A 27142-nucleotide genomic window follows, 5' to 3' on the forward strand; every position below is an offset into this window, starting at 1 on the left:
AGTCCGCCGGCGCGGGCGGGCGGGCGGGACGCGGGCGCGGGGCCGCGCTTCTGACCGCCCTTCCTAAAACCTGGCGGTGCTGCCGGAATTCTGGGAAATTGAACAGGTTGCCTTGAAAGACCGACGGCAACCCTGTCTTCGTGAGCCGGCTTCTAGAAAACATCTCCTCCTGTGAAGTCTACTACGTGGTAAAATCTTTGGAGTATTACCGTGTGTGAGGCGCTGTGCTTACGTTTACCAGTGGCTCCTAGACCCTGGACATAAGCTTTCGTGGAAACGGTGAAAGGAACGCATTTGTCTACCCTTGTCTGCCCTGCTTGCAGGTTGCAAGTCGTCATGGCGGGGAGTGATTGAAGCTTGGACCCAGGTCCTCCACACTGAGCTACATTGCCAGCCCTTTTTATTCTTTGAGACAGGCTCAGTAAATTGCCCGGGCAGGGCTTGAACTTTCAGTCCTCCAGCCTCCAGCCTCAGCCTTTCACAGTGCTGGAGGGGTACAGGCGCGAACCCCACTGATCGCTAAAGCCGTAGTTACCGTCCCAGTTTACGGTTGTAGTGCTTGTTGGATCGTTACCTCTTTCTGCCTTTGGCTGACTTACAAATGCAGTACTTGTCGGTAGGGCTCAAGGTCCTCTTGTCTTCTGTGATCCTCCCCTTGCTCTGTTGCTTAATCTTTCCAAGGCCGCCTGCTGTCTCCCTGATCTACCCACTCCTTAATGTCTGTTTTTACACTTTGTTTTGCCTATCCAGGAAAGGGATTCTTGTTGAGCCCAACACTCGAGGCCCTCTGCTACATGGTGCCAAGTTCATTTTACCTGCAGGCTGTCTTTGACACCTGTTTTTACCCTGCAGTTTATGCACATAGGCTTGCTAGTTTTCAAGTGTGCCTTTGCCTCTTCCTCACCTCAGGCTGGAACATTCTGGCCTCCTCTTCTGGCTACGCCCATCGCCCGGGTTCTTTTTCTGGGAGCGCTGATGTGCGTTCCTGCGACATTCTGTATCTTGATAAGAATTCTTAGAGCATCTAGTCTTATATACTTGTCTTCTAGGTAGCGAGCTCTTTGAGATCAGGTCTAATACAGTGCACTATGTAGTAGGGGGCTTTTAAGTATTTGTCACATTGGAGGGACCTTTCTTTCTGACCTAAGTCACCATTATTAGGTACAATTTTAGGCCTGATGAATAAGCTCTGAATACAGTTTGTGTCCTGCCAAACCACTAGACTGTACTTGCTTATTGGTTTAGCATGTACAATTTAAGCTAAAATAGGGCGAGTTGGATTTGTGAAGTTGCTTCTTTGAAGTAATTCTAACATGTAGAGCATCTGTTGTGGACATAAACATTTTCTAAGTAGGTTGTCAGTGAAGTGTTTTTACAGTTCTTCATCTCTCTTGAAAGGAGTCCAAACCCACCTACCTGGAAAACCTCCCGCCTGCTCAGGAGTATGAATTGGTCCCTCCCAAGTTAGGAGAGGAAGTGGATGATGTGTACCTCATTCGTGCTCAAGGACTGCCCTGGTCATGTACTGTAGAAGATGTACTTAACTTTTTCTCAGGTATGTCTTTCTTTTTTTTTTTTTTTTTTTTTTTTTTTTGGTTTTTCTCCGGTACCGGGAACCGAACTCACGACCTTGCGCTTGCCAGGCAGGCGCTTTTGCCGCTGAGCTAAATCCCCAGCCCCTTAGGTAGGATCTTGCTGTGTTGCTGAGGCTGTTGTTGAACCCTTTAGCTCAGTGATCCTCCTGTCTCAGGCTCCTGATTGCAGGAGGGAGCTCCTAACTGCAGCCCCATTCCACTCTGACCAGTTTTATAGATGTTTTAGGTAGTTTTTTCTTCTGTTTCTAGTGCTGGGGCTTGAACCTAGAGCTCTCCCACTGAGTTACAAGACCAAACCATTTTTTTGTTGTTTTTTGAGACAGGGTCTCGCTATGTAGTCCAGGCTGGCCTTGAACTCATGCCAAAAAAAAAAAAAAAGTAACAAAAAGCTATTGGTGGAAATGTGGGGTTGAGGGTAATTTTTTATGAAATACTTACATTTCGAACACAAGATCACCTGCATAAAGTACCCATATTTGGGAAGTGTACCAGTGTGTGGCTAGTATATTCTTTTTTTTTAAAAAAGGAGTATTTTTTTGTGTGTGTGTACCATGGTTTAAAAGTTTCCTCTTATGAGGCTTTTAGATGATTTCCTTTTAAAATGTAGAATAGCCAGGCGTGGTACACAGCTATAATCGCCACTTGCTGACATCTGCAATTTGTATTATAGGAAATAAACACACTGGGTGTGGCGGTGTATGCCTAAAATCCTAGCACCTTGGAGTCTGGGCTGGGCTACATAGTGAGTTCAAGGTTAGCCTGAACTATATCAAGACCCTGTCCCAAAAAACCAAAACAAACAAAAGTAATAAGCACTAAGAGAATCAAAGGGGAGAAATGAAATTATAGCAGCAAAATTATCATTGTTATTTTTTATGGTACTAGGGGTTCAACCCAGGACCTCATGCATGGTAGACAAGTGCTGTACCATTGAGCTACATCCCCCTCCTATTTTATTTTGAGGCAGAGTCTTCCTAAGTTACCCCAAATTCAATTCTTTTCTTTCTTTCTTTTTTTTTTTTTTTTGAGATAAAGTCTCTCTATATAGTTCGGGCTGGCCTTGAACTCACTTATGTAGACCAGGCGGGACCTCAAACACATGGCGATCCTCCTGCCTCAGTCTCTCTCAAGTGCTGGAATTAGAGGTGTGCACCACCATACCTGGCTCCAAAATTATTTGCATAGGGTTTTTTTTTTTCAGAATGAGGTTTGAACCCATGGCCGCTCATGTGCAGCGCAAGTGCTCTACCACTGAGCTATACCCCCAACCCTCTATTTCTTCTTTCGACACAGGACAGTACTGAAGCTTGTGATCCCCCAGCCCCTCAGTGCTGGGATTGTAGGTGTGCTTCTGTGCGCAACTCTGAGGAGATATTTTATGAATAGATCTTAAAGACGCATGCTCATGTGTAAACCTAGCCGTATTTTCATTCCTTACCTGATTTGAGGCTGGTTTTGGAAACATTGGAATGGACAGAGTGCATTTGAATTGTGCCTGGTCTGACATAACCATTGCTTCCACCCTACTGGGATCAACCCAGAGCCAGGCGTGGTTTGAGTGCGAGCTCTGCTCTGCCGACGCTGATCCTGAATGCTGAGGAGCTCACAGCTGCTGTGCTGAGGTTTGTTTTCTCATCTGCTTAGGATGCTTCGGACAGCACCCCTTCATGGGTGCTGCTGCCTCCCGTGATGAGGATTCTGCTCCTGTTGTGTTGCTAGGAAGCTGCATTTAGTGACTTGTGTCATGAGCTCACAGCTTGCGGGCTGTCTTTAATTGACTTCTCCTATACTTTCAGACAGCAGAATCCGCAACAGTGAGAAGGGAGTACATTTTCTCTTAAATAGAGATGGGAAGCGCCGGGGCGACGCCCTGATCGAGATGGAGTCGGAGCAGGATGTGCAGAAGGCCCTGGAGAAGCACCGCATGTACATGGGCCAGCGGTATGTGGAAGGTGAGCCGGGCGGCGGGCTGCAGCCGTGGAGTGCGTTTCTTGGGAAGCTGTTATTTTATCTTTGCCAGTAGTGAGGTCGGTGAGTATTATGGAAACATTATTTTACAGCTGTGAAATGAAGCATACAGAGAATCTGAGTTTCCTGTCTGAAATAAGGTTGCTGGTTCAGGCTGATCTTGAAGTTGTGAGGATAGGCTCTGCCTGGCACATATGAATATTCAGTAAATGTTCCTTGTTACTTTTTTGAGACATGCATACAGGGTAAGGCTGGTGTTGGAATTTTTGGAAAACTCATGAAGTGGTAGTGTTTGAGTGGGCCAAAACTAGTTCGTGTGTACAACCGGGAAAGGATTGCCAAGCGCACACCTTGTAGTACATCATGAGTAGCTATGTGCATTGAAGATAACGAGACGACAGCAGGAGCAGGGAGAAACGCGAAGGAGAAGGAGGGTGAAGGGGGGAGTCGAGGGCGAGGGGAACAAAGGCCCTGGATAACTCAGCCTTCCGGTTTATAGGGTCAGACACCGCTGACCCAAGGTGGCCCCGCGGTCATTGTCCGATGTCAGCCATCCGCAGGCCAAGAGGGTGGTGGTGTGTTTGTGGTTGAAGGAGAGAAGGGGTGGCTCACGTGACTTCCTGTCTTAGGAAAATGGGGATATGGGTGATCATTAGGTGGTGCGGTGTTTACAGTTGAATGAAGGGGAGGGAGTGGCCCAGTGTCTAACTGTACGAGTAACATACTTTTACAAAAACTGGCTTCCTTTGTCAGGTGGACTCTGTATCCATGTTGTGCTTTTCCCTTGCAGTGTATGAGATAAACAATGAAGATGTGGATGCCTTAATGAAGAGCCTGCAGGTCAAAGCCTCCCTGCCAGCCAACGATGGTGTGGTTCGGCTGAGGGGCCTTCCATACAGCTGCAATGAGAAGGACATCGTGGACTTCTTTGCAGGTGCTCAGCAGTTTAATTGTGTTGGAGGCGTCATTTCTCCTTGTCTGCTTCTTTCCCCGTTTCCTTCGGTATCTTAGAAGAGTTTGACTGCTCAGGCTGGTCTTTGGGTTGTGTCACACTTCAGAACAATTTCTTTTTTTTTTTCTTTGTCTTTTTGAGACAGGGTCTCCCTATGCAGTTCAGGCTGGCCTTGAGCTCACTTATGTAGCCCAGGCTGGCCTCGAATTTGCAATGATCCTCCTGCTTCAGCCTCCCAGGTGCTGGGATTACAGATGTGCACCACCATGCCCTGCCAGAACAATTTCATAAGGCTTTGTTCTGCTACTTAACAGAAGGCCTTTGCGGGGTGGGTGCCATTAAACTAACCAGTGTGCATGAATAAAAAAGGGCATGGCACAAAAAAAGAAGTTAACAAAGGACAGTGTAAGACTTACACAGTGACAACTACAGAACATTGTTTAAGCAATAAAGATGATCTAAACAAATGGAGATAGTGCATCTTAAAAAAAGTACCTTCTCAGAGTAGTTGGCTAAGACAAAGGCAATCTATGATTTAAACACATCTGATTCATATAAAATATATGCCCTTAGTATCTATGTTAGTCAAAAATCTCTTTCTTAGAATACAAATTATGGCAAAAAAAAAAAAGTCAAGTGAGTTGCGTGCTTTAGAAGGTCTGCTTGAACTGCACATTGTAGAAATACAAGTATATATGTCTTTGACTGTGTAGTACTTCCCCATTCACTATTGCCCAGCTTGGGGATTGGCAGAAAACCTTACAGATTTTATGAGTGTGTAAGTAAATGTGTTAATTCTAAGGATGAAAAAGTAGTTCTGGTAGCAGAACTGATTTATAGTAATGTTCTTGCGTCCTAGGACTGAATATAGTGGACATCACTTTTGTGATGGACTACAGGGGCAGGAGGAAAACGGGGGAAGCCTACGTACAATTTGAAGAACCGGAAATGGCTAGCCAGGCCCTGATGAAACACAGGGAGGAAATTGGGAACCGGTGAGTGAAGGAGACTGGTGATGTGGAGGATCTGTGTGTCAGGTCGTGCTGATAAGTGCACTGTGATGACTGCTAAGGTTCTCCAGACGCGGATAGTGCAGATGGGCTGGGAACGGAGCCCAGTGATACAGCCAAATGTGAGCCATACTCGTGACTTGGATGGACATGAACATTTGGTAGATTGTTGCCTTTCTCTCTTTTTTTGTCTTTTTCAGTACTTCACCTTTTGTTTTTGGAGACTGGCCTTGTACTCTCTGTAGCCCAGGCGGGCCTTGGGCTTGTGGTCCGCCTTCCTCCCAGCCTCCATTGCTGGGATTGCAGGCGGTGCCATGCGGCTGGCTGCTCCTGTGTGTTGGTTGAGCTTGTTTTGTGGACTTGAGCCCAGGTGCTCCACCCTGAGCTCCATGTGGCTGCCGTTGGCCTAGAGGAAATGGTCAGCTGCTTGTCAGGGCCTTGTGTGTGTGTAACATCAGGAAGCTCATCATGATGTATGTTTCGATCTGAGTTTTGGACAAATCGTAAAAACAGATTTTACATGATTCTTTTATGCTTTTTGACCTTTTTACTTAGTATGGTTGAACATAAAGCCACTCCAAGGCTAGTGTATTTCAGGATATACTATATAGTTGGTTCAAAGGTCTTTTTGTTTTATGTATTTATTTATTTTTGGTACTGGGAATCGCACTCAGGACCTTGCACTTGCCAGGCAGGCACTGTGTCACTCAGCCATATGCCCGACCCAAAAGTCTTTTTAAGAAAGTGGTACTTAGGGCTGGGCATATAGCTCAGCGGTACAAGCGCCTGCATGGCGAGCGCAAGGTTGCGAGTTCTGTTCTCGGTACCAAAAAAAAGAAGTGGTGCTTGAACATTTTTCTTTGTGTGGTTCTGGGGATCACATGCTCTGCAGAGCTGTGCCTCTGAGCTACACCCTTGCCTCCTCTTTAATCTTCCTAGGTTTTTTAAATACAGTTGGTTTTCATAGCTCCCATTTAATAGTCTGTCTTGGAAGAGTAGTCCCGCTGTCACTAGGATGGCAAGTTAGAGCTGATACTTAGTTCCGGAATTTTCCTTAGCCTCTTCTTGAAGTTCTGTTCACATTGACATTTTTAACATCTAGTACAGAGGTGACTGTTATTTGCAGTTGCAAGGCATCAGGGTGGTGAGACGAAAGTAGCCTTATACTTACCTGCATTTCATTATGGTAGCAAGTTCTTGAGGCCAGCTGACTTTATAAAGGAAAGACGTTAACTTAGCTCACAGTGTCAGATGCCGAGTCTACTATGTGGGCCGGGTCTTGGGGAGCCTGTCTAAAAGGGCTATGTACAAGAAATCACATCCTGGAGCAGGGGAGCAGAAAGCCGCTCAGGTTAGGCCCGGGCTGTGGTAACTGCTTGCTGTTGGAGGCCTGACTCCCCGTAGCTGTGCCCTTCCTGGAACAGCACCCCGGTTCGTACAGGAGTCCCAGATCCTTTCCTGTGTGTGCAGTCAGCTTAGCCAGGTTATTCTCAGACACTGTTCAAAACTTGCATGAGGAAAGCATTAGCTTGGCGAAAAGATCCCATCATTAACTCCACTGCGGAGATGACTTTCGCATGGACTGGTATCCGTCGCTGTTGTTAATTGGCACCATGTTTCGTAGATACATAGAGATATTTCCAAGCAGGAAGACTGAAGTTCGAACACATGTTGGCTCTCATAAGGGAAAGAAAATGGCATCTTCTCCTACTGCCAAGTATACGACTGAACCCGATGTAGTCTTTGAAGAACAGGAAGTAAATGAGGATATTGGACCCGTGACAGCTTTTGAAAGTGAGAAGGAGATAGGTAAGGTCTTGGTGGTGCTTGAGATTTGGGGGGGTGGGGGTCCTGCCCTGTGTTTTTTTTTGTTTGTTTTTGATTTTTGGTCTTTTTGAGACAGGGTCTTGCTATGTAGTTCAGGCTGGTCTCAAACTTGCAGTGATCCTCCTGCCTCTGTTTCCTAAGTGCTGGGATTACAGGCGTGCGTCCCACGCCTGGCTTGCACTGTATGTTTTTGGTTTGTGTTAATTTTTTTTTATAACTTTGATGTGAAATTTTGAGATTGTAGGAGAATGAGGGAACTGAGTTAAAGATATAATGGAGCAGGTGTGGTGGTGCACCCCTATAATCCCAGCACTCAGGAGGCTGAGGCAGGAGGATCATTCCAAGTTCGAGACCAGCCTGGGCTACAAAGTGAGCTCAAAGCCAGCCTGAACTGCATAGTGAGACCCTGTCTCAAAAAGCCAAAAAAAAAAAAAAAAGATTAACGGAGTATAAAGGTACTTCGAGTAGATGCAGGAGGGCTTACTTATGTGTTTTTTGTTTTTTTTGTTTTTTTTGGGTTTTTCTCCGGTACCGGGAACCGAACTCACGACCTTGCGCTTGCCAGGCAGGCGCTTTTGCTGCTGAGCTAAATCCCCAGCCCCCTTATGTGTTTTTAACTTAGTCATTTTGTACTCTACCAGAAGCTGAATACTAAAAAGGTAATAAAAGGAAGTAAAATGACAACATTTAAACGGCAGGGGCAGGTGTGTGTGAGGGGGACAGTTGGGTAGAGAGCAGAAATAGTGACTGAAAGATTTTTGTTTGCCTCTGGATTTAATTATTTGATTCCTAACCCCAAAGCAACCTTTGGAATCTTTGAAATTTAGTAAATGCTTTTGAAATGGATACCCTGGGATTGTCCTGTCACTATAAATATGTGTTTATAAATATGTACTGAAGTACCTTTTACAGAGGTTATGATACAGTTCCAGTTTTATGTCTTTGTTATATGTAATACCTGTAACCCAGCAAATTTTCCTTGCTTTAGAGGTTCTGTCATGATCGTTTTACCTTCTCTCTGTTGTTACAAGAGAGTTCTTACCTTGGTGATGGTTTGAAGCACTAGTGACTCCGGGGGTTTGGTAAGAGGCAGGCATTTCATGTCACCATTGTGGCTTTGGGAGCCCTTCTGTGCTGATTCCAGAAGAAATGGGAATTTTGGTATCAGAGGTCTTGGTGTTAGTGGCTTTTGGAGAGTTTGCCCTTGTTTTGTTCTCCCTCTCAGAGCTGCCAAAGGAGATGCCGGAGAAGCTTCCAGAGGCTGCTGATGTTGGAGCCACACCTTCCCCGCATGTCGTGCACATGAGAGGGCTGCCTTTCCACGCTAACGCACAGGACATCATAAATGTGTGTGCAGTAAGATACCTAGGCCCACTAGGTTGGGAGTTCTGAAATTGAACTTATGTTAAAATGGGAAAGGGAGAAAGATATTTTTGGAGTATCTTTGGATAGTCAGGTAACATATCCCTTGTTGGAAAGCTTGTTTCATTTACTGTAGCTGAAAGTGTGGCATAACTGGGTTTGATAGCATAGGACTGTCCTCCCAGCTACTGAGAGGCTGAGGCAGGAGGTTTCCTGTACCTCAGGAGTTCAGGGTTAACCTGGGCAGCATAGTGAGGCTGTGTCTTTCTTTTTTTTTTTTTTTTTGGCCAGGTCTCAGTACATAGTGTAGGCTGGTCTTGAACTTGCTTATGTAGCCCAGGTTGGCCTCAAACTCACCAGCAGTCCTTATGTCTCAGCTTCCTGAGTTTTGGGATTACAGGCATGCGCCACCACGGTTAGTGAGACCATGTGTCTTAAAAAAAAAGTGTGGGTTTGTATTATATTGAAAGAAAAAAGCAGATTCAAGGAATTTGTAGATGCCAAATAATACGAGGTAGGTTTAGTAATTAAAATTAGGTTTCCTAATTTAATAACTTATTATTGAGTTTTTAGTTTAGGAAACTGAGACTCAAGTGTTCGGTGAGACAGCAGTTATAACAGCTGCTCCTGGACCTGTGAGGGGTTGCAGCGCAAGTTGAGAGTGCTTGGTCCCCTAACTCTTGCGTGGCATATCCTAATAGCCAGGGCCCTGTGCAGTGCTCCAAACGGTCCTTATTCTCTGGGTTGCTGGGAGTTGCAGCCTGCCGCCATGCCCTATGTCTTAAGCTGTATTATTGTGTATTGTTAGTCTGAAAACCACCAAATTTCAGTGTGGTTTTTACTACATTTGAATTGCTTTTCTGCCGTTGTGTACTCAAAACTCCTCACTGGAACTAGGAAACCACCCTGAAGCTGGGACCGTGTGTACCACCCTAGAATCTAGGGCTGACATGCCTAGCATTGTCAGGGGACACCGCGTAGTTTGGTTTTGTTTCTTTGAGACAGTCTCACTATGTAGCCTAGATTGTCCTCAAACTCACAGCGATCTTCCTGCCTCGACCTCCAGAGTGCTAGGGTTAGAGGAGCGCACTTCTACGCCTGGCTACCGTGGAATTTTCTTGCAGTATTCCTTGAATTTGGGGAAAATGAATGTAAAGTACATTTTTATTTTACCGTAGACACTATATGCAGTAAAACAACAGAACACAAAACTTTGGGCATTATGAATTGGAGAACATGTTTGAAACATAGATCAAACCTAAATTTTTTAGTTACTGGTGAAGCCTCGGATTTGCCATCAGTATTTCAAAGAGCCTGACACTAGTCATAGCAGTCAGCACACTGGTTTGGGTGGTGTTAGGGAACTGGGGATTGAATCCAGGGGCACTCTTCACTGAGCCACACGCTCAGCCCTGTGTGTGTGTGTGTGTGTGTGTGTGTGTGTGTGTGTGTGTGTGTGTGTATTTTATTCCAAGACATTTCACTGAGTTGCCCAGGTTGGCCTTGAGCTTGGTGATACTTTTGCCTTACCCTCCCAAGTAGGTGACACTACAGTGTGTGCCACCATTCTGCCTAGGACCTGTATCTTTATCTGAGTGAACGCTGCACATTGTGCTGAAGCATTGTGTTCTGCTGCCTTGTTTTGGAACAGTAACCACTCTGTGTGGTAGTTCTGTTGATGCAGTACTCAAAAATTGGATGATGAAGTATGTGTCTGATTAAAGCACAATTTTTTTGAGACAGCTCTCATTATGTAGTCCAGGCCAGCCTTAAACTTGCTATGTAGCTCAGGCCGCCCTTTCATAATCCTCCTGCCTCAGTATCTCGAGTGCTGAAATTACAGGCATCTATCACCATGTCTGGGAAAACATGAGTTATTAAGGATTGAAGAATATTTATTGCCAGGTGTGGTGGCTCGCACCTGTAATCCCAGCACTCAGGAGGCTGAGGCAGGATGATTGCTGTGAGTTCGAGGCCAGCCTGGGCTACACAGTGAGGTTAGAGGCCAGTCTGAACTACATAGTGAGACTTGGTCTCCAAAAAAAAAACCCCATAAAAGATTGGGGGAGGGGGTTTTATTGTGATTCTTTTTAGTTAGTTTTTTTGGGAGAACTGTAACCAGTTTTGCTTGAAAGGGAGACCCTGAAAAGCAAAATTACCAGGTGTAGCTGCAGGGTATGAAAGAACTTTGCAGGGCTGGCTCTCAGACCAACCGGTTCAGCATGCTGTCTTGTCTGCCATGTGTCATGTAGTTCTTCATGCCACTGAAGCCTGTGCGGATCACCATGGAGTACAGCTCTATTGGGAAGGCCACGGGCGAGGCTGATGTGCACTTTGACAGCCACGAGGACGCCGTGGCGGCGATGCTCAAGGACCGGTCCCACGTGCGTAAGTATTGTCTTTGCTTGTCTGCATGACTGCCCATCATTATAATGAAAACACTGATTGTGCAGTGGTTACATTTTTCAGTTGTAATTTGTTTGAAATGAGAATCTTGCTTTGTTGCTGGGACTGATCAAACTCCAGAGGCTCGAGCGATCCTCCTGCCTCAGCCTCTGGTGGTGACCCATGAGTGTGTACCATCACGCCTGGCCTTATTTTGCCTTTCGCTTTATTTTGCTTTGGGGCACTGGGGCTTGAACCCAGGCCTCCTGAGTTACATTCCCACCCCTGGTTTAGGGTTTGTTTTTGTTTTTTTTTCTGGTACTGAGGATCAAACTCTGGACCTTGTGCTTGCCTGGCAGGCGCTGTGTGGGTGAGCTGTATCCCTGGCCCTGTTTCAGTTTGAGTTGGCTTTGCCAGGTTCCCCAGCCTAGCCTGGAACTTGGGATTCTGAGCTCGGAGCGTAGGTGCACCATCACTCTCCACTTAAGTTTGTTTGTAACCAGGGAAATGGCAGAGGGCTTGAGTTGCTGTCTGGACTATGAGAAAAATGGGGCCAATATTTTTTCTGACTTTTCAGCTTTTTTTTTTTCTGTTGGTGATTCTGAGGATTGGGGCCCTTGTGCTGAGCTTTCTCTTTATTTCTTATTTTGAAACAGAGGTCTTGCTAAGTCCCTAAGTTTCCCAAGCTGGGTTTGATCCTTCTGCATCAGCCTCCTAGAGTTCTTGGATTACAGGCTTGTACCATGACACCTGACTCCTTTACAACTTTCTTACAGCTAATCTTTTTTGAATAATTCTTTTTAGACCATAGGTATATTGAACTGTTCCTGAACTCATGTCCAAAAGGAAAATAAGACTTCAGGAGTTCTGGATATTAAGGTAAGTTTATTGTAATAAGATAACAGGTATAACTAGAAATTATTCTCAGTTGATAAAATCATTAACTTACTAACTGGTAATATAGTGGAAACGATTCTCTTTTTATTTTGGGGGTACCGGGGATTGAACTTAGGACCTTGCCCTTGCCAGGCAGGTGCTTGTGCTGTGGAGCTATATCACTAACCCACGATTCTCTTTTTTGGGGGGTCCATTTGTTTTGTTTTCAGTATGGGGGATTGAGAGGCAGGTGCTCTTCTGAGCTATATCCCCAAAGATTCTCTTTGTAATAAGCATTTAAGGAATGGTAACTGAGATATGAGCAGAAAGACTGGGAACTCTCCCGGGGTTGCACACTCACTGTGATGACAGTGCGTGGCTGTCGCCCCTGTGTAGAACCTCGCCCTATACTTCCTAGCAGTTATGCTGTGTGCCCCACAAGTAACTGTGTAGCTGCTTCTAGTAGCTCTTAGTCATGGCACGGGGCAAGTAGACCTTGCCTTCACTTTTCTTCTCACTGACCTGTGCACACATCTCAGTCGTAAGATACCTTCAGGGTGCGAAGAGGATGTTACTTTGAAAGCAGGGAGCATCACTGATACACATCAACTTGCCACTGTTTGCCTTTCCCCAGATGGTATTATGAAAATGATTTTTTGTCTCAGGAAGTACATGGTTTCATATCTACAAAATCTGCCTTGTCCCATCTCTTGCTGAATATATAGGATCTTTTTTCTCTCATGAAGTGTCTTAGCGATCTGTAGTGCAGTCATGTTTCTGCATGCAGTGGTGTGCTCTCACACACACTGCACTGGTAACGTTGCGAAAACATGTGGGTGCTCTGTTACTCTGACTGCTATGCGCTGTTCTGGCTGTGTCCCGTGATGTAAAGTGTCTAGGTTAGCTCAGTTATATAGAATGTACCCTACACTCACTTCTAGAACTCCGTCTCCTTACCAGACTGTGTCCACTGATGCGTAATGGATTCTCTGCACCTGAAATTCATTCATTCTCAGATAGCCTGCAGTCAGTCAGAAAAAGATGCTGACATTTGTCTTTTCAAATGGTACTGGGAACCACCGGTAAAATCCTTTCTCATTTTAAGTAAATGTGTACCATTTTTTGTTTCAGGGTGAAGAAAGCATTTCGTTTGCACATGTTTCTTGGACATGAGATACCAAGTTCCAGTATATTGGCAGCAGCTGCTAGAGAAAAGATTTTGAGGTTTTTGGTTAATTGTATCTAAGATAAATTTGTAGTGGACTGATTAGAGAGAGAAAGATGCAGTTTGGGATTATGAAATAAACCACAAATTACAATTTTTGTTTAAGCTGCCCAGGATCTGGTTAAAAGAATCTGGTCTTTATTTTATATAAACAGTTTTTTTTGTTTGTTTGTTTTGTTTTTTTTTTCATAGAGGATATGTTGCCCAGTGTAAAGACTACATATTTTTATTCAGCAGTATTTGTTAAAATCTTTCTCCCATTTAAAAAATAATCTTTTTAAGGTGTTAGTTTTTTGCCTATGAATTAAGAGCTCTGATACAAAACCTCTCAAGGGGTTACAATAATGATATATTTTAACCACTCACCAAAGCAGGAAAGGATTTCAGACTTTTAAAGGAGTGTGGTTTGGGAAAAGATTCAATTTTAGCTTTATTCGGTTACTTAGGTGGGGGTAGGAATTGAAAAGACAAAAGGTGAGTGTAAGACAGTTTGGCAGTTTTATGTCTTTAGAAGTATTTTGCCTTCTAGGCCTTGTGCAAAGCCTTGTAGCACTGGTGCCTGTCTACTTAAGGGGAAATCTGGTCTCAACTGAAAGGTTATCTGGCCCCTCACCCTAATTATTTTTGGTTTTGGGTAAACCTTACGGGTGTTTGTTAGCATCAGAACTGTAAGTGATACTGTGTGTCAAAACAGTAGATTGGGAAGAACCTTAGTGGCTTCCCTTGACTTTAAACCAGATGGGGGAAATGCAGGTCCCTCATTTGCTTCTTCAGTGGGGTAGCCCAGCCTATATTTTAGAACAAGTAGGGTGCCTTGCTTAGGTAAAAATAGCATTCACTGCGTAACTGTGTGAGGGCTACGGGTAAGCTGTACTTCTGTACACTGTGGCATTCCCTTCTGCTTTCGTATTAAACAGCTTGCTATTTTCAGTACTGGACCAGACGGCTGGCTTCCAAATGTAGTCGTTAATAAACTAACTCTGTGTGCATCTGTGTCGGAGAGTTAAAGTCCTCCTGTATACCTTCTTTCACTCGTTCCTGTTTGCAAGGTGACAGCTGCCCTGTGAGATGCAATTCTAGTTCTTCTTGTGAGTTTGCCCAGATTTTGCATAGGTGATGTCTGGAAGAGAAATTTTTCTCCCATTTAGTATCTATCTGCCTCTGATTACCAGTTAAGGTGTCAGTCCTTGTACTGTAAGTAGAATATCAATGAAAGCTTGTTTTAGACTGAAAATTATTTAAGAGAATTTATTACTGGATTATGGGAGTCAAATATATACATATTATATTTATATATATTTATTACATGAACTCGTGGCATATTAATATAAGAAGAAATGGTAAGTTTTCAGTTGTATTTTAAAAAATCCTGCTATTAGAATGTACTTAACTGCTGTACTACGAGATGGCAGAGTTTCCACATGCGGGTTCTGGGCGTGTGTTGCCACAGGTGCTGAGCTCTTGGGTGTGACGTCTCTCTCCCGTTTCACAGATTGCTTCGGGCTCTGCTTTACTGTGGGAAAGGGCTGAGGGTCTGCAGGGGCTGGGGCTGGCGAGTTTATTCCCTTGCAGTTATCTCCTTGTCAGCTAATGAATCTCATCACATCCCTCTAAGGGAAGAGGCAGGCACACACCTTGCCGAGCTATTGGCGGCCGCGCTGCCCTTCAAGCCGCTCCCTGGGTGTGCGCGGCTGGCGGGAGGACAGGTGTGAGTCTGCTCTGCCTGATGCAGTTGTGGGCATTGCTGACTGGGCAGGTGAAGCTGCTGGGAGAGGATGCAGACTGTGTCACGGAGTGGAGTACTCTTATTTGTACCCAATAAAGAGAAATCTGTGTCTCCCGATTTGTTACAGTGTCTGTGCACCCTGATGTGTTATTGAGGAGCCGTGAAGGGGGTTTTCCTCTGTCTTCTAATCGTCCTCTTACAGACTGCAGAGCAGAGCAGTGTGTGCAGTGTGACCGGGTGCGACAGTGGAGCCTTGCCCCCGGCTGCCCTGTGTGGGTGGGGACAGGCTGCGCCTTGCCTCGCCGGCGGTGGTGGGTCTGGTGGCCCAAAGGCTGTGGCAGTTTTCTGGGAGGCCTTGGCAGCCCTGCCCTAAGCTCCCAGTGGGCGGGACAGAGCAGAAGGGGACTCGGTCGTGTCCGGGTGTGCAGCAGGGTGGTGGCTGGAGTTGCTGCTGGGGTCCAGGAGAGGGACGTTGCTGTGAAGCTCATTGTGCCGAGCTGCAGTGGTTGCAGGTTTGCTGAGGAGCCCCGCGCCCCTGCTGCTGCGCTGGGTGAGGTTCGTGTTGGGGTGTGCTGCTCCTGGGGCTGGCCAGGACTGCAGATGCCACTTCAGCAGGGACCTGATGGGCGGCTTCTCATGCCTCAGTTGCCTTCTAGAGTATGTCATTGTGAAGTGTCTGTTTCGGTCTTGGACCCAATACTACATTTTAGCAAGGAGATTCAGTTTTTTCTTAATCCTTTGTGTAAAAAGAACGGTGGGCAGCTGGGCCTGGTGGCACAGACCACACTTCGGCAGGCTGAGGCAGAAGGATCCCAAGTTTGAACCCAGCCTGGGCAATTTTAGTGAGTTAGCAAGACCCTATTTCAAAATTAAAAAATAATAAAGGGTTGAGGATGTAGTCCAGTGTGAAAAGGCACTAGATTCAATATCCAGTCCTTTACAAAGTCTTGGAGACTGGATGTGATGGTGCATGCCTGTGATCCCAGCACTCTGAGAGGCTGAGGCAGGAGGATCTGAGTATGACACAGCCTAGGCTTCATAGGTAGTTCAAGATGGGCCCCGAGGAAAAGGTGAGACCCTATTTTTGAGACAAGTTCTTACTGCATTGCCCAGGCTGGCCTTGAACTTTTAATTTTTTTTGGTGCCGGGTATTGAACTCAGGACGTTTCACTTGCCATGCAGGCACTTGTGCCGCTGAGCTAGATCTCCAGCCCTATGGCCTTGAACTTTTGATGCTCTTGCCTGAGCCTGCCTTCTGAGCGCTGGAATTATGGGCTGGTGCTCCCACTCCCAGCATTTTTTAAGAGACTGGCTCCAGACCCCTGGGTTTAAGTGATTTTTGGCACTCAGCCTGGACAAGGAGGACAGGAACAACAGGAGCATGTCAAGTGTACCTGGTCCCCCCATTTTTTTATTTCAGTAGTAGGGGTTGAGCTCAGGGCCTTTGCACCAAACTACCTTTTTTGGGATCTAACTAAGTGTTAAAGGTTCCTATGTGACCACAGTTGTTTGTTTTTTTTTTTGAGACAGGGTCTCGCTATGTAGTTCAGGCTGGCCTTTAATTCAGTTATGTAGCCCAGGCTGGCCTGGAACTCATCACACTGCTCCTGCTTTAGCCTCTCAAGTATTGGGATTACAGGTGTGCACCAATCGCCTGGTTAGTTTCACATTTCAAGGTAAGTTGACTAGTTTGTTACTCCACACGTAGAACTGTCAGCGCTTGGTTTTGGATTGGGTATTGACTGGCATGTTCAAATACCACAAAGGCGGTTGAGATGACAGACAAACCTTCCTCCCGATGGTAGGAGTGAGTGAAATGACCTTGGCAGTTGACAAGAAATGGCTCCTCCAGAGGCCTGAGGAGAAGGGGGACTAGCCTAGATCATTAGAACGAAGTTTCAGCACAGATCCAAACGGCTGTTACTGTGCTTCAGTGCAGTTCTTTCCTGCGGGCTGCAGCTTGTGGTGAGCAGGGATGAGGGGAGGCTGTCTGGGCAGTGGTTCGAGTGCCCTCAGGGTCACCGTGCTGTGCCCAGTGCGCCTCGGTCCTTCTGAGGATGGTCTGACCCGTGGGAGAGTTTTATGTACATTTTTATATACTGGCTACAGATATGGTCTTGTAAGTCTACCCTGCTTATCTGTGAAAAATTCTCAGATCCTCCTTGGAAAAACTGCTGAGGCAGTTCAGGCAGGTTCTGGTGGGCTCCACTGTACTTGTGGAGTATGAAAGCACTTTGTTTTTGTGCTGGGGATGGAGCCCAGGGCCCCTGTTGGACTGTGACAGCTGTCGGGACTCACTCTGTGTACCCACTAGCCTTTTTTTTAAAGTTTTGAGACCGGGTTTTGCTAAATTGTCCAGGCTGGGCTCATACTTGGTGATCCTCCCACCTCAGCCTCCCAGAATGCTGGGATTACAGGTGTGCACCACCACTCCTGGCTGTGATTTTTTACTTAAATGAGCTTCTAGTTTCAGAATAGTTTCAGGGGACATAGGATGTTGCCGTTCCTGAGGTTCCTCTGCACCTTACCCATTCTGCCTGTGGCCAGCAAATTCCAGTGCATTTGTCTCAGCGCAGGAAGCAGCGTTGTAGATGGCTACATCGCACTTAAGTGCCTTAGCTTTTCTTAGTGCCCTTTTCATCCTAGGGCCGCGCTGCCCTTCGTTATCCCTAGGGTGGTTTGATGACCTCAGGTTTTCAGACTCTTGGTGACCGTGACAGCTGTCGGGAGTCATTCTGTAGATGCCTCTCAGATGTGGGCGTTTTATTTCTGCTCAGCCTGGTTGAAAGAAGGCCCACGACATAGGGAGGTGCCTTTCAGCAGTGTGACAGCTCAGGTTGGTGCTCGGTGCTGCTGAGCCCCTTCGTCTTGGAGGGGCACTGAAGCTCTGCACAGGGGGTGGTGGTGTCCACATAAAGTCTTGGGGACTGTGCTGTACAGGCGCTGTCACCTCTGTTACGCTGGTGTTCCATAGTAGTACTACTGTTTACTGTGTTGCTCACATTTCTTCATCTTTGGCCGCTGGGAGTTCTTTCAGCCAGCTCCTTTTTTCCCAGCTGATTCCTTGTTCCCAGACCCGGAATTGCCATTTCTCCAAGGAGTTCCAGGTTTCCTTTCATAGGACAGTGGTATCAGAAAACGTGATCTGTGTAGCACACTCCTGTGGTCCCAGCTTTGAGGGAGGCTGAGGTAAACGAAAACAGCTGGGGCCGGAGCGCAGGGCAGAGCAGCTGTGGAGAATGTGGGAGGGCCGCGCTTGAATCCCAGCGCTAGGGGTGGAGGTGGAGGTGGAGGTGGAGTGCGTCGCTGCCCTGGTGTGTGGTTGCTGCCTAGCTCGCTGCACAGGCCTGAGTAACGATCCAAGTGCGCATGAATGTCTGTGTATTCTTCATCATTCTAGAAAGCACTATTTAAAAACTGATAAAACATATCTAAAACTTTTAACCATTTAAGAGTTACAGTTGAGCCAGGTGTAGTGGTGCACACCTGTAATCCCAGCACTTGGGAGGCTGAGGCAGGAGGATGGCCCAGAGTTTGAGGCCAGCCTGGGCTACATAAAGAGTTTAAGCCATGCCCGGACTACATGAGACCCTGTCTCAAAAAAAAAAAAAAAAAATTATGTAGCACCATGCATTTACCTTGCTGTTCAGCCATTATCACCAGTTTGTCATTTCCCCAAGTGAGACTACCTGTGAGTCATTAATCACCCATTACTGTCTGCTCTGAGCCCTGGCAGCCATGGTTCCACTTTCTCATTTGGCCTCATCTGGGTACCTCCTGTCCTGGAGGACGCGTTCCCTGTGCCTGGCTCACATCACTGTCCTCAAGCGTTAGCCGTGTGGTAGAAGCATTTCCTGAGGCTGAATTGTTCGGGTATACACCACACTTCGTTGGTCCATCCACTTGGCACAGACAATACTAGTGGCCCTTAAATACTGTGCTGGACAGGTGTACAGTTTCCTCCCCAGTGCATATCAAACCCAGAACCTCACACGCCTGGGCAAGTGCTCTGCCACCACGCTGCATCTCCAGCCCAACATACTTAGAGGAGGTGCAGTTTTTAATTCTTTTGGACATACACCCAGAAATGGAATTGCTAGTAATTTTTTTTTAAGAGATTGCTGTATTAATGTAGTTTTACATTTCCATTAAGTGAATGTGGGTTCTATTTTCTGCACGTCTTTGCAAATATGTGTTCTTTTGTCTTTTATCTTTTGCACTGCTGGGGACAGAACAGTGATTTACCTCCTTAGCATTTTTTTTTGAGACCGGGTCTTGGTAAGTTAGTTGCCTGGGCAGCCTACTCGATTCTCCTGTCTCAGCCTTAGCCTCCCCGTTTGCACAGTACAGTTGTGTACTAAAGGCTCTCCTTGTGGTTTTACTTTGCAGTTCCGCAGTGTTTATGGCTGTGGGGCTCCTCTGCACAGATCACTGAGCATCTGCGTCATTCTTTGTGTGAGAAATGTTTCCTTCAAGCACTTCGCTCATTTTTATTGTTTTAAGCTCTTCTATTTTCTTCTCGTTTGTGTTCTTACAGAGGTTTTTGATCCATTTTACTTTATGTATATGGGTCCAACTTCATTTTTTGCCTGTGGCTATCCAATATTTAAAACATTGTTTCTGGAAGAAAAAAAACCTGTCCTTTACCAGTGAGTGATAATTAAAACCAATTTGCCCATCTACTTAAAGGTGTATTTCTGGGTTACCCTATTCCACTTGTTTGTGTTTTTGTCTCTATGCTAGTACTGTTATGATTTGATCAGTATAGTTCTAGAGTGAGTTTTGAAGCCAGGACATACTGAGACCTCCAGCTTTGTTGTTCTTTTTCAAGGTTATTTGGGGCTCCCTTGAGATTCTTTCTCTATGAATTTTAGGACTTTTGTTTGCTGCCTCAGCCTCCCAAGTGGTTGAGTGATTTTTTTTTTTTTATAGGGATTGCACTCACTCTGGGTCACTGTGGATGCCTTCCAGTCCATGTGAATACACAGCGTGCTTTCTGTGTGGCAGACTTCTGTAATTTTTATTACACACAATGTCTACAACTTTCATTAAACTTACTCTTTCATCCTGTTGATGCTGTTATGTGGAAAGCGTATTTTTAAGGAAAGATTAGCCATAATATTAAGTTGAAGTACTCATACTTAAGTCTCCTTGCATTTGGTGGGGCAAAATAACCACAGATCTTTGAAGTTTGATTAAATTTTTTTTTTAAAAGCTAAATACGTGTAATACCAAGTAAAACCTCAAGTGATTACTTACTTTTCCTTATAGTTCATGTTCTAGCACTGCCTCCTTGCTAATTAGGTAACGCTCACTGTGTCGTGTTTGGGTTTTGCTCCCCTAATATCCACAGCACCTACAACACTGCTGGCTCATGTAGGTGACCCAGGCTCACAAAGGAAAAAAAAAGGCAGTAAGATTAGGCCAGAATCATTGATTTTATTTCCCTTAGTACTCTTCAGCTTCAGCTCCAGCAAGGAACAGGCCAGGCTTGCAGAACAACAGACTCCTTCCCAGCTTAACCTTTTTACCAAATAATAATACGGTCTAGGGTATTTATATACAAGTTTCTAAGCTGGTACCAAGCTGGATCTTAGGTCACAGCTAGGAATCAGACGACCCAGAAGCTCCAGCATAATCCTGCTGAATGCACCCTTTCCCCAAAGGATTCCTACGGAGATGCCCAAGTGCCGTCCTCCAAACAACCTACAGCTCTGATTCCTGGCTCAAAATAAGGATTTTCTTATTCAGGGAACCACTTAGTACACACTGAGCCAACTGCTCTCAGCCATCAACAAACCTGACAGCTTTAATTTCAGCAGCACTTCTGCTTGTGCAGGAGAACCTGCAACATGACTTGGGGGGCCTGGAACAGCAATGCCTTTCCTGGTAGTCAGGGCCGTGGAAAAGGCGGATAGTTAACTTTGAAGCCATAAAGTAGAAAAAAAAAAAGTTCTTTCTTCTGCTAGTGAGAACACTTGTAGGCCCAGATTAGCAGATTCCAGTCCGGAAACTGTTACACCGTTTTCAATACATTCAGGTTTATATTACTCTTTCTTTTCCCTGAGTGCGGGTTCACAGATTGGTGGAGGTACTTTCCGAGGTAGTCATGGGAATGAAGAAACAAAGTTTACGTGCAGCAGCACCTGGGAAACAGGCACCATCTGTCATTGTCATCTCCTTTGATCTTTTCCCCTTGAAGTTGCAAAGGTAATCGAGGGACTCGGTGCGTTTTCATTGCTCTTTTCCTGGGTGCTGTGGGTGAAACACAGGGTCTGCTACGTGCTACATGAGTGCAGCACCAGAGCCACTTCTCCAGCCCCTCCATTCCGGTCTGCTTGTGTATCTTGCAGTACATCAACCCCAGGGTCACCATCACTATTCTTAGGAGCAGCCCTCCATGCCCTTCACAGTGCGTTTGATATAGAAAAGAAAGGCTCTACCCAGTAACTTTTATTGAGCTAGTCATTAGGGAAAACGAGCACAGTTTCTAGCATCCAACACTGCCTTTCTTTCTGGACCTGGTCTGCTGAAGTCATTCCTGTCACCTGTGAGCAAGGGCGTTCGGGATCCTGACACAGGAAAGGGGGCCCTGCCCGGGTATCCACCAGGTCCTGGCCACCAGCCTTGGCCGGGCTGTGGGCCACTGTGTTGTTAGCTGGAGCTGCGGGTGCTGGTGCCCGTGCTGGCACTCGAGGTTGGAGGCGGCTGGGGCATGGAGCAGGAGCTGCTGGCGGTCCCTGTGCAGTCCTGGCACGCGGAGTCCTGCAAGGAGAAGAGGGACAGTGTGGGCAGAGCAGCAGGGCGAGCAGGGCGACGCCTGGAACCTTACAGTTTTACCTCATTCTGCAGGTTACAGAATTTCTGGCTAAATTACAAGTTTTTGAAGTGCTCTGAGCATATGTAACATTATTTAAACCCATTGATAAATTCTGAGCTGATCCTTTCCTTTTGTTTCACTATTTCACAATAAAAGCTTTTTGTCAGTGTATTTAATATAAGCGGCTGAAGACACTATTTGTGTATCTCAGTGGTAAGGAAACACTTGGATCGATTTACATAACACTGACTGTTAATATGGGGATTATGAGTACAGTTCCTCACTGTGTGTGAGTTACCTGTGCTATGAAGACAAAATTAGAGTGGTCCCTTGAGTCACAAACTCAATTCTCTGCACGACTGTGGTTGCAAACTGAACTGAACGAGAACTACATCAAATCTCCCCATCAGGTCAACACTGAATTCGATTTGCTGCTTTGACTCATATGACCAGAACTGTGGAAAGAATTGAGTTCATGAACCAAGGGGAACAAGGGAGACGGGAGGGGAAAGGAAGGAAGGGAAACGAAAAAAGTGAGAAAAGAAGGAAAAAATAGAAAGAAAGCTTTTGTAAATAGGGGAAGACGGGTGTGTGGAGGGAAATGGGAAAAAAGTTACCAATAAACATCATTTTCTTTAAAGAAAAAAAAAAGCAAAGTGAGCGCTTCTGCATCTCAGTATTTCAAGATAATTTTAAGTAACAAGGGAGAACTGTTGTTTACTTAGCAAACTGCTCAAAGCTGTGCTGCTTCCTGACCCTTGCTCTACATGATTCCCGTTTACAAACAGATTTGGAGTTATTTTATTTATATTTCCTTTTTGTTTGTTTGAGACAGGGTCTTGTTATGTAGCTTAGGCTGGCGTCAAACTCACAGCGATCATCCTGCCACAGCCTCCTGAGCGCTGGGATCACAGGTGTGCACAGCCACGCCAGGCTTACATACCGCCCCCTCTGCCCCCCAGCATTTGTGTTCTCCAGCATGTGGAAACTTCAGGCGGTGCCTGCTTAGGACACCATTACAAGGCTGTACCCGTTTATCTCCTTCCTCTGCAGCCTTATCTCCTGGCTAGGCATGGAACACCAACAACTTCACTCATTTTGATGATAATTTACAACAGGAGACTTAGTTACCTGTTCATCTGCAGGGTGAGACTGCAGCCTACAATGGAGAAAGAACAGTAACAACAGTTTAATATATTTTCATGTATGTCATCCCAATAAAGGTTCAGAAGACAGACATTTTGCCAAACAAGCAACATTGTAGTTCTTTTGTATTTCTTAGGAACAAATTAATTATTAATCTTGATTACCAAGATTTTGGAAATTTTGCCTGTTATATTACTAGAGTCTGACCCCTCGACCTACATTATGGCCCTCCGTAACGAATCAATATTGAGTTTCTGTCTGTCTCCCAAATACTATTCAAATGACAGCTTTAGCAAGTTAATCAGGAAAGGGGAATGATTGAGAATGTCACGTGAGAACCATTCAGGTTGACATAGCTCTTCTAAGCTGAGGTAACCTGGCTCCCCACATGAACAACCCACAAGCGGGAAGCAAGGCCCAGCCCTGGCTCTGGGGAAGCAGCAGCATGCTCTAACTGCACTCTGGCTGGGATGGGCCCCAGAAGGTCCCATTGTGTTATGCAGAGACCAAGTGTTTAGGGACAGGCTATGGGGTGGATCATGTCACCTCTGTGCTCCTCAGTGTTCTCATCTACAAAGTGGAAACAAGTGACTATTTCTGTAAAGAGTAACTTGAGTGTGAAGCACACTTTCTAAGCTGCGGAGCACAACACCAATCCCAGTGTGAGGAAGTAGCAGTGCCTAAGTCAGAATTTCCCATCTGTGACACCCTCGCTGGCCCAGCGCGATGACTCTAGTTGAAACTAGGCTGAGCCGGAAAAGCGTTCAGCAGGTGAGTGTGCGGCCTTTCTAGTTCCCGCTCCTGTGTCTGTGCAGAGCAGCTGCCCTGTCACGGGTGAGGGCTTGAGCTGCAGCTTAGGAAACAAGAAATTACCGGGTTTTGCGGAGCACTGTGAACGCCTCCGGAGGCAAGGGCTCCTTAGATACAAGCCTGCACCGTGCCCAGGTGCTCACGGCTCCAGCAACTGCCTCTGCTCTGGAAAGCAAGGGCAACGCCCTCGTCCTCAGCCTGCAAACAGGGACCCTGCCCAAAGCAGACACTCGACAGCTCTGTCCAGACTCCTCTCCGGCCTTTCCTCCTCCCCGACCTCTCCCCACCTTTTCAAGGTGACACGCTCTTCGCGTTTGAAGCCTGGTCTGCAGCAAGGGTGAACGGAGAGTAGACTCGCGCACCCTGGGGACCTCGATGAGCCACACTGACGCACCGTTAGCCTCGGCGGCGTGGGCTCTGTGAGGTCCTGTGCAGTGACGGGAGCCCTCAGCACAGCACCGCACAGAGGGCTCTACTGGCTAAGTCCTCTGCAATCGGCCTACTTGGTCCCCTCCTACAGACCCGTCTGCATGGCTTCACTTTCCTCCCAGGGTCAGTAGTTGAATGTTCAAATTTTAATGCAGTTGACCAGTTAAAGAAAAAGGAACTAAATGAATCTGAGACCCTCAAGAGAATGAAGTAAGAAATGTGGCAGTTGAGCACCTTTACCTGAACCTGAGTGCAGAGGCAGAAGCAAGTCATACTCTACACTGAAGGGTGTAGGAAATGGTAGGACTGCGTCCGTCTCTTGGGATTCTGAGCACACATGAGAAATGACTTTTCCTTTTCTTTTTGGTGTATGAGACTGAACCCCAGGTAGCTCTACACTGAGCTAGATCCCCAGCCCTTATAATTTTTTTTTAAATTTTGCAACAGCTTCTTGCTGTATTGCCCAAGCTGGCCTTAAATTCCAAAGCCTCCCACCCTGCCTCATGAGCAGCTGGGATTACAGGTGCGTGCTACCGTGCCAGATGAAAACTCATCTTTTAAGTGATAACTGAGTTCTCGGTTAATCAAGAAAAGAACCAGAGAATGACCTAACCTCCTCCTTTTTTTTGGCTTTTGGAGACAGTCTCGCTATGTAATTCAGGCTGACCTTGAACTCAGTATGTAGCCCAGGCTGGCCTCAAACTCATGGCGATCCTCCATCCTCCTGCCTCAGCCTCCCAAGTGCTGGGATTACAGGCATGCACCACTATGCCCAACTTACTATCCTTCTTCTAAAATTGTTTAGTAGGTTTGGCTTAAAAATGTTTTATGGTTTATTTATTTACTTTGCTTCAAAATGTCTTTCAAATTAATAGCCTAAATCAGTGTCTGGTCTGTGTCAATGCCAACGTATTATCAAAATCTCCCCCTTTCCCACCACCCCAAAATGATTTTATCTTAGTTAATACTTGATTAACAAACACCTGTGGCTTTCTTCCAGGGGCTTTTTTAGTTTAACATTTTCCTCTTGAATTCTGTGCCTCCCATCCTGCCAAAAGAAAATAACCCAGTTTATTAATTACTCAGGTGCTAAACAATGATGACATTGCAGACACTCCTCTGTGTTGCCTTAGCCTGGCTATGAAGCTGCGTGGCTTCTGTTAATTAGGGCGGGATCTAACTTGCAAGCATGTTTCCTCATACTCTGCTCCAAGTAGTTTCTTAACTGTTCTGATACAGTTTGCAATAAATCACCTTCAGAGTCATGGTTTTAATTCCTGACATTCCTAGTAAAATTCAGTGTGTATCTGATTTACATGAAATGCATCCCATTTACTTCAAGATATTTTGCTTCTTAGGAGGAATATACATTTATCCCCTTCACCACCCATGAATGAACTCTGAAAAGCTGAGAAAGCGGGCACGGCTATACCCACTGACTGTCGCTTGTGGACGGTCACCTGGACAACCCAGTGCCACCATGTCTGCAACATGCAAGGACTGCTGCGAAGCTGCAGCTTGCGATGCGCCGCGTGCCCCAAGGACCCCCGGGCAGTTCGCAGGCACATACCTCCACAAACACACACACACACACCTCTTTCCACTGCTGCCCATCCAGCTCCTAAAAATGGAATGTGTGTTTTATACTCAAATATCAAGGGAAAGAGGTCAGTGCAATGCTTACCTTCCTAGAGACCCTAGCGCTGGGCAATTCAAGAGTGAGAGACTTAAAAGCCTCTTTGGAAATACAAGGTAAGAGAGGCTAAGATTTTAATTAAACCTCTGTAAGTCCTTCAGATTTTAGGTTCACTATACTAAACTGGTAAGACAGTATGTCTCATAGATGGCTCTGGCACATTTGCAATGATCAGCACCGGGTAGTGGTGCTATATAATTTGTCCACATGTACCAGTTTTTTATTCTCTAGCTAATCAGCAGCTCTCACTCTAAAAATTCTAAACTTAAAACTATGCCATGCTTTGTCACATATAATCACATACAAAAAGGGAATGATTTCTTTGATTAGAAAAAGTATCTCATGCTTCTCAGAGTTCAATACAGAAGAGGCTGCTCTGTTTCTTGGTGCCGAAGAGGCTCCTGGCCAGTTTTAGTTCCCTCAGGCTTACAGGAGCTGAAGGTGTCTCAAGACTGTTCCGCAGAAGTTTCTGTCTCTTCTCCTTAAATTATCCTACATCGCTACCCCTTCCTTGAGCCCAGTTCCCTCTGTGTGTATATGCAAGCTGAAATCCTCCTGACTGAGACGATTGTAAAAAAGCAAATCCACATTTGAGAAATTCTGTAAAGGGAAATTCAGGGTTGGGACGGATTACTGTATCATATTATTGAAAATTATAAGCAGAAATCCAAGAAACATGTATTTTTATTAAGGTACCATAACAATCTTTAAACGTGGAAGAGCAAGGTGAGTCACTAGAGGTCACCAAGTTGAGCTAGCGAGTGCACGAGGAAGGCTTCAAATCAAGCTCTCTAGCTTCCTCTGCTTATTTACTCTCTCGCTTGCTGTCCACATTCTCCAGGCCACAGCAATTAAGCATGTGACCCACGACAGGGATGGGCTCTGTCTACACAAATGAATGAAGCGAATGAACAAGGACTAACAAATATTACCGTCTTGGGCTCCGGCCTCCGCGAAGCCTGGCCGGGCAGGCTCAGGCTCCGACTGTTCTGTAACCTTCTTTCTCTTTCCTGTTTTAATTCTAATTCAAGTTGGTTCCTGGGATAAGCAGGAAAGAAAAACGAGAAAAATTTATATTTCTATGTTTATGTTTTTTAAAGAATGCTGAAGTTCAGCAATTAGTACTTAAATAAAAAGCTACAGACATATGTAAACAACCAAGCTTTAAAGTACTGAAGTGCAATAAAACCAGTAACGTTAAGAATCATAAAAATACCCTTAATCTTTCTAGGGTGATTAACAATACACGTTAGGCTCACTCAGTCCTTGAAGGTCAGCACTCTCAACAGCTGGGTGAGTGCATGTATGTGGGTAT

At 45.7% G+C, this 27142-nt stretch overlaps 2 protein-coding genes across 5 annotated transcripts in view; one reads left to right on the plus strand and one right to left on the minus strand.

The window, feature by feature from the left end:
• Nucleotides 1-1398: 1398 nt before the first annotated feature.
• Nucleotides 1399-14208, plus strand: Grsf1 (G-rich RNA sequence binding factor 1; the record flags this gene model as incomplete). Its single annotated transcript, XM_005392775.2, is given in 9 exon segments — nt 1399-1555; nt 3392-3547; nt 4354-4497; nt 5375-5510; nt 7150-7334; nt 8578-8699; nt 10967-11102; nt 11904-11978; nt 13107-14208. Coding segments are annotated over 8 exon segments (1086 nt in total), but the record flags the coding sequence as incomplete, so codon positions are not given.
• A 6137-nt stretch (nt 14209-20345) lies between these two features.
• The window catches only part of Rufy3 (RUN and FYVE domain containing 3), a 65221-nt gene continuing 58424 nt past the window's right edge, over nt 20346-27142 (minus strand). For all 4 annotated transcript variants that reach the window (XM_005392778.2, XM_005392776.2, XM_005392777.2 and 1 more), the window contains 4 exons: nt 26760-26865; nt 25115-25179; nt 22878-22905; nt 20346-21691 (listed from right to left, as the gene is read on the minus strand). In XM_005392778.2, the coding sequence (XP_005392835.1) occupies nt 21581-21691; nt 22878-22905; nt 25115-25179; nt 26760-26865 (310 nt within the window). In that variant the 3' untranslated portion in view covers nt 20346-21580. The remainder of the gene's footprint in view (nt 21692-22877; nt 22906-25114; nt 25180-26759; nt 26866-27142) is intronic.

This window comes from Chinchilla lanigera, unplaced genomic scaffold (genome assembly GCF_000276665.1).
Source record: "Chinchilla lanigera isolate Chin_1 unplaced genomic scaffold, ChiLan1.0 scaffold00046, whole genome shotgun sequence".
Classification (NCBI taxonomy): domain Eukaryota; kingdom Metazoa; phylum Chordata; class Mammalia; order Rodentia; family Chinchillidae; genus Chinchilla; species Chinchilla lanigera.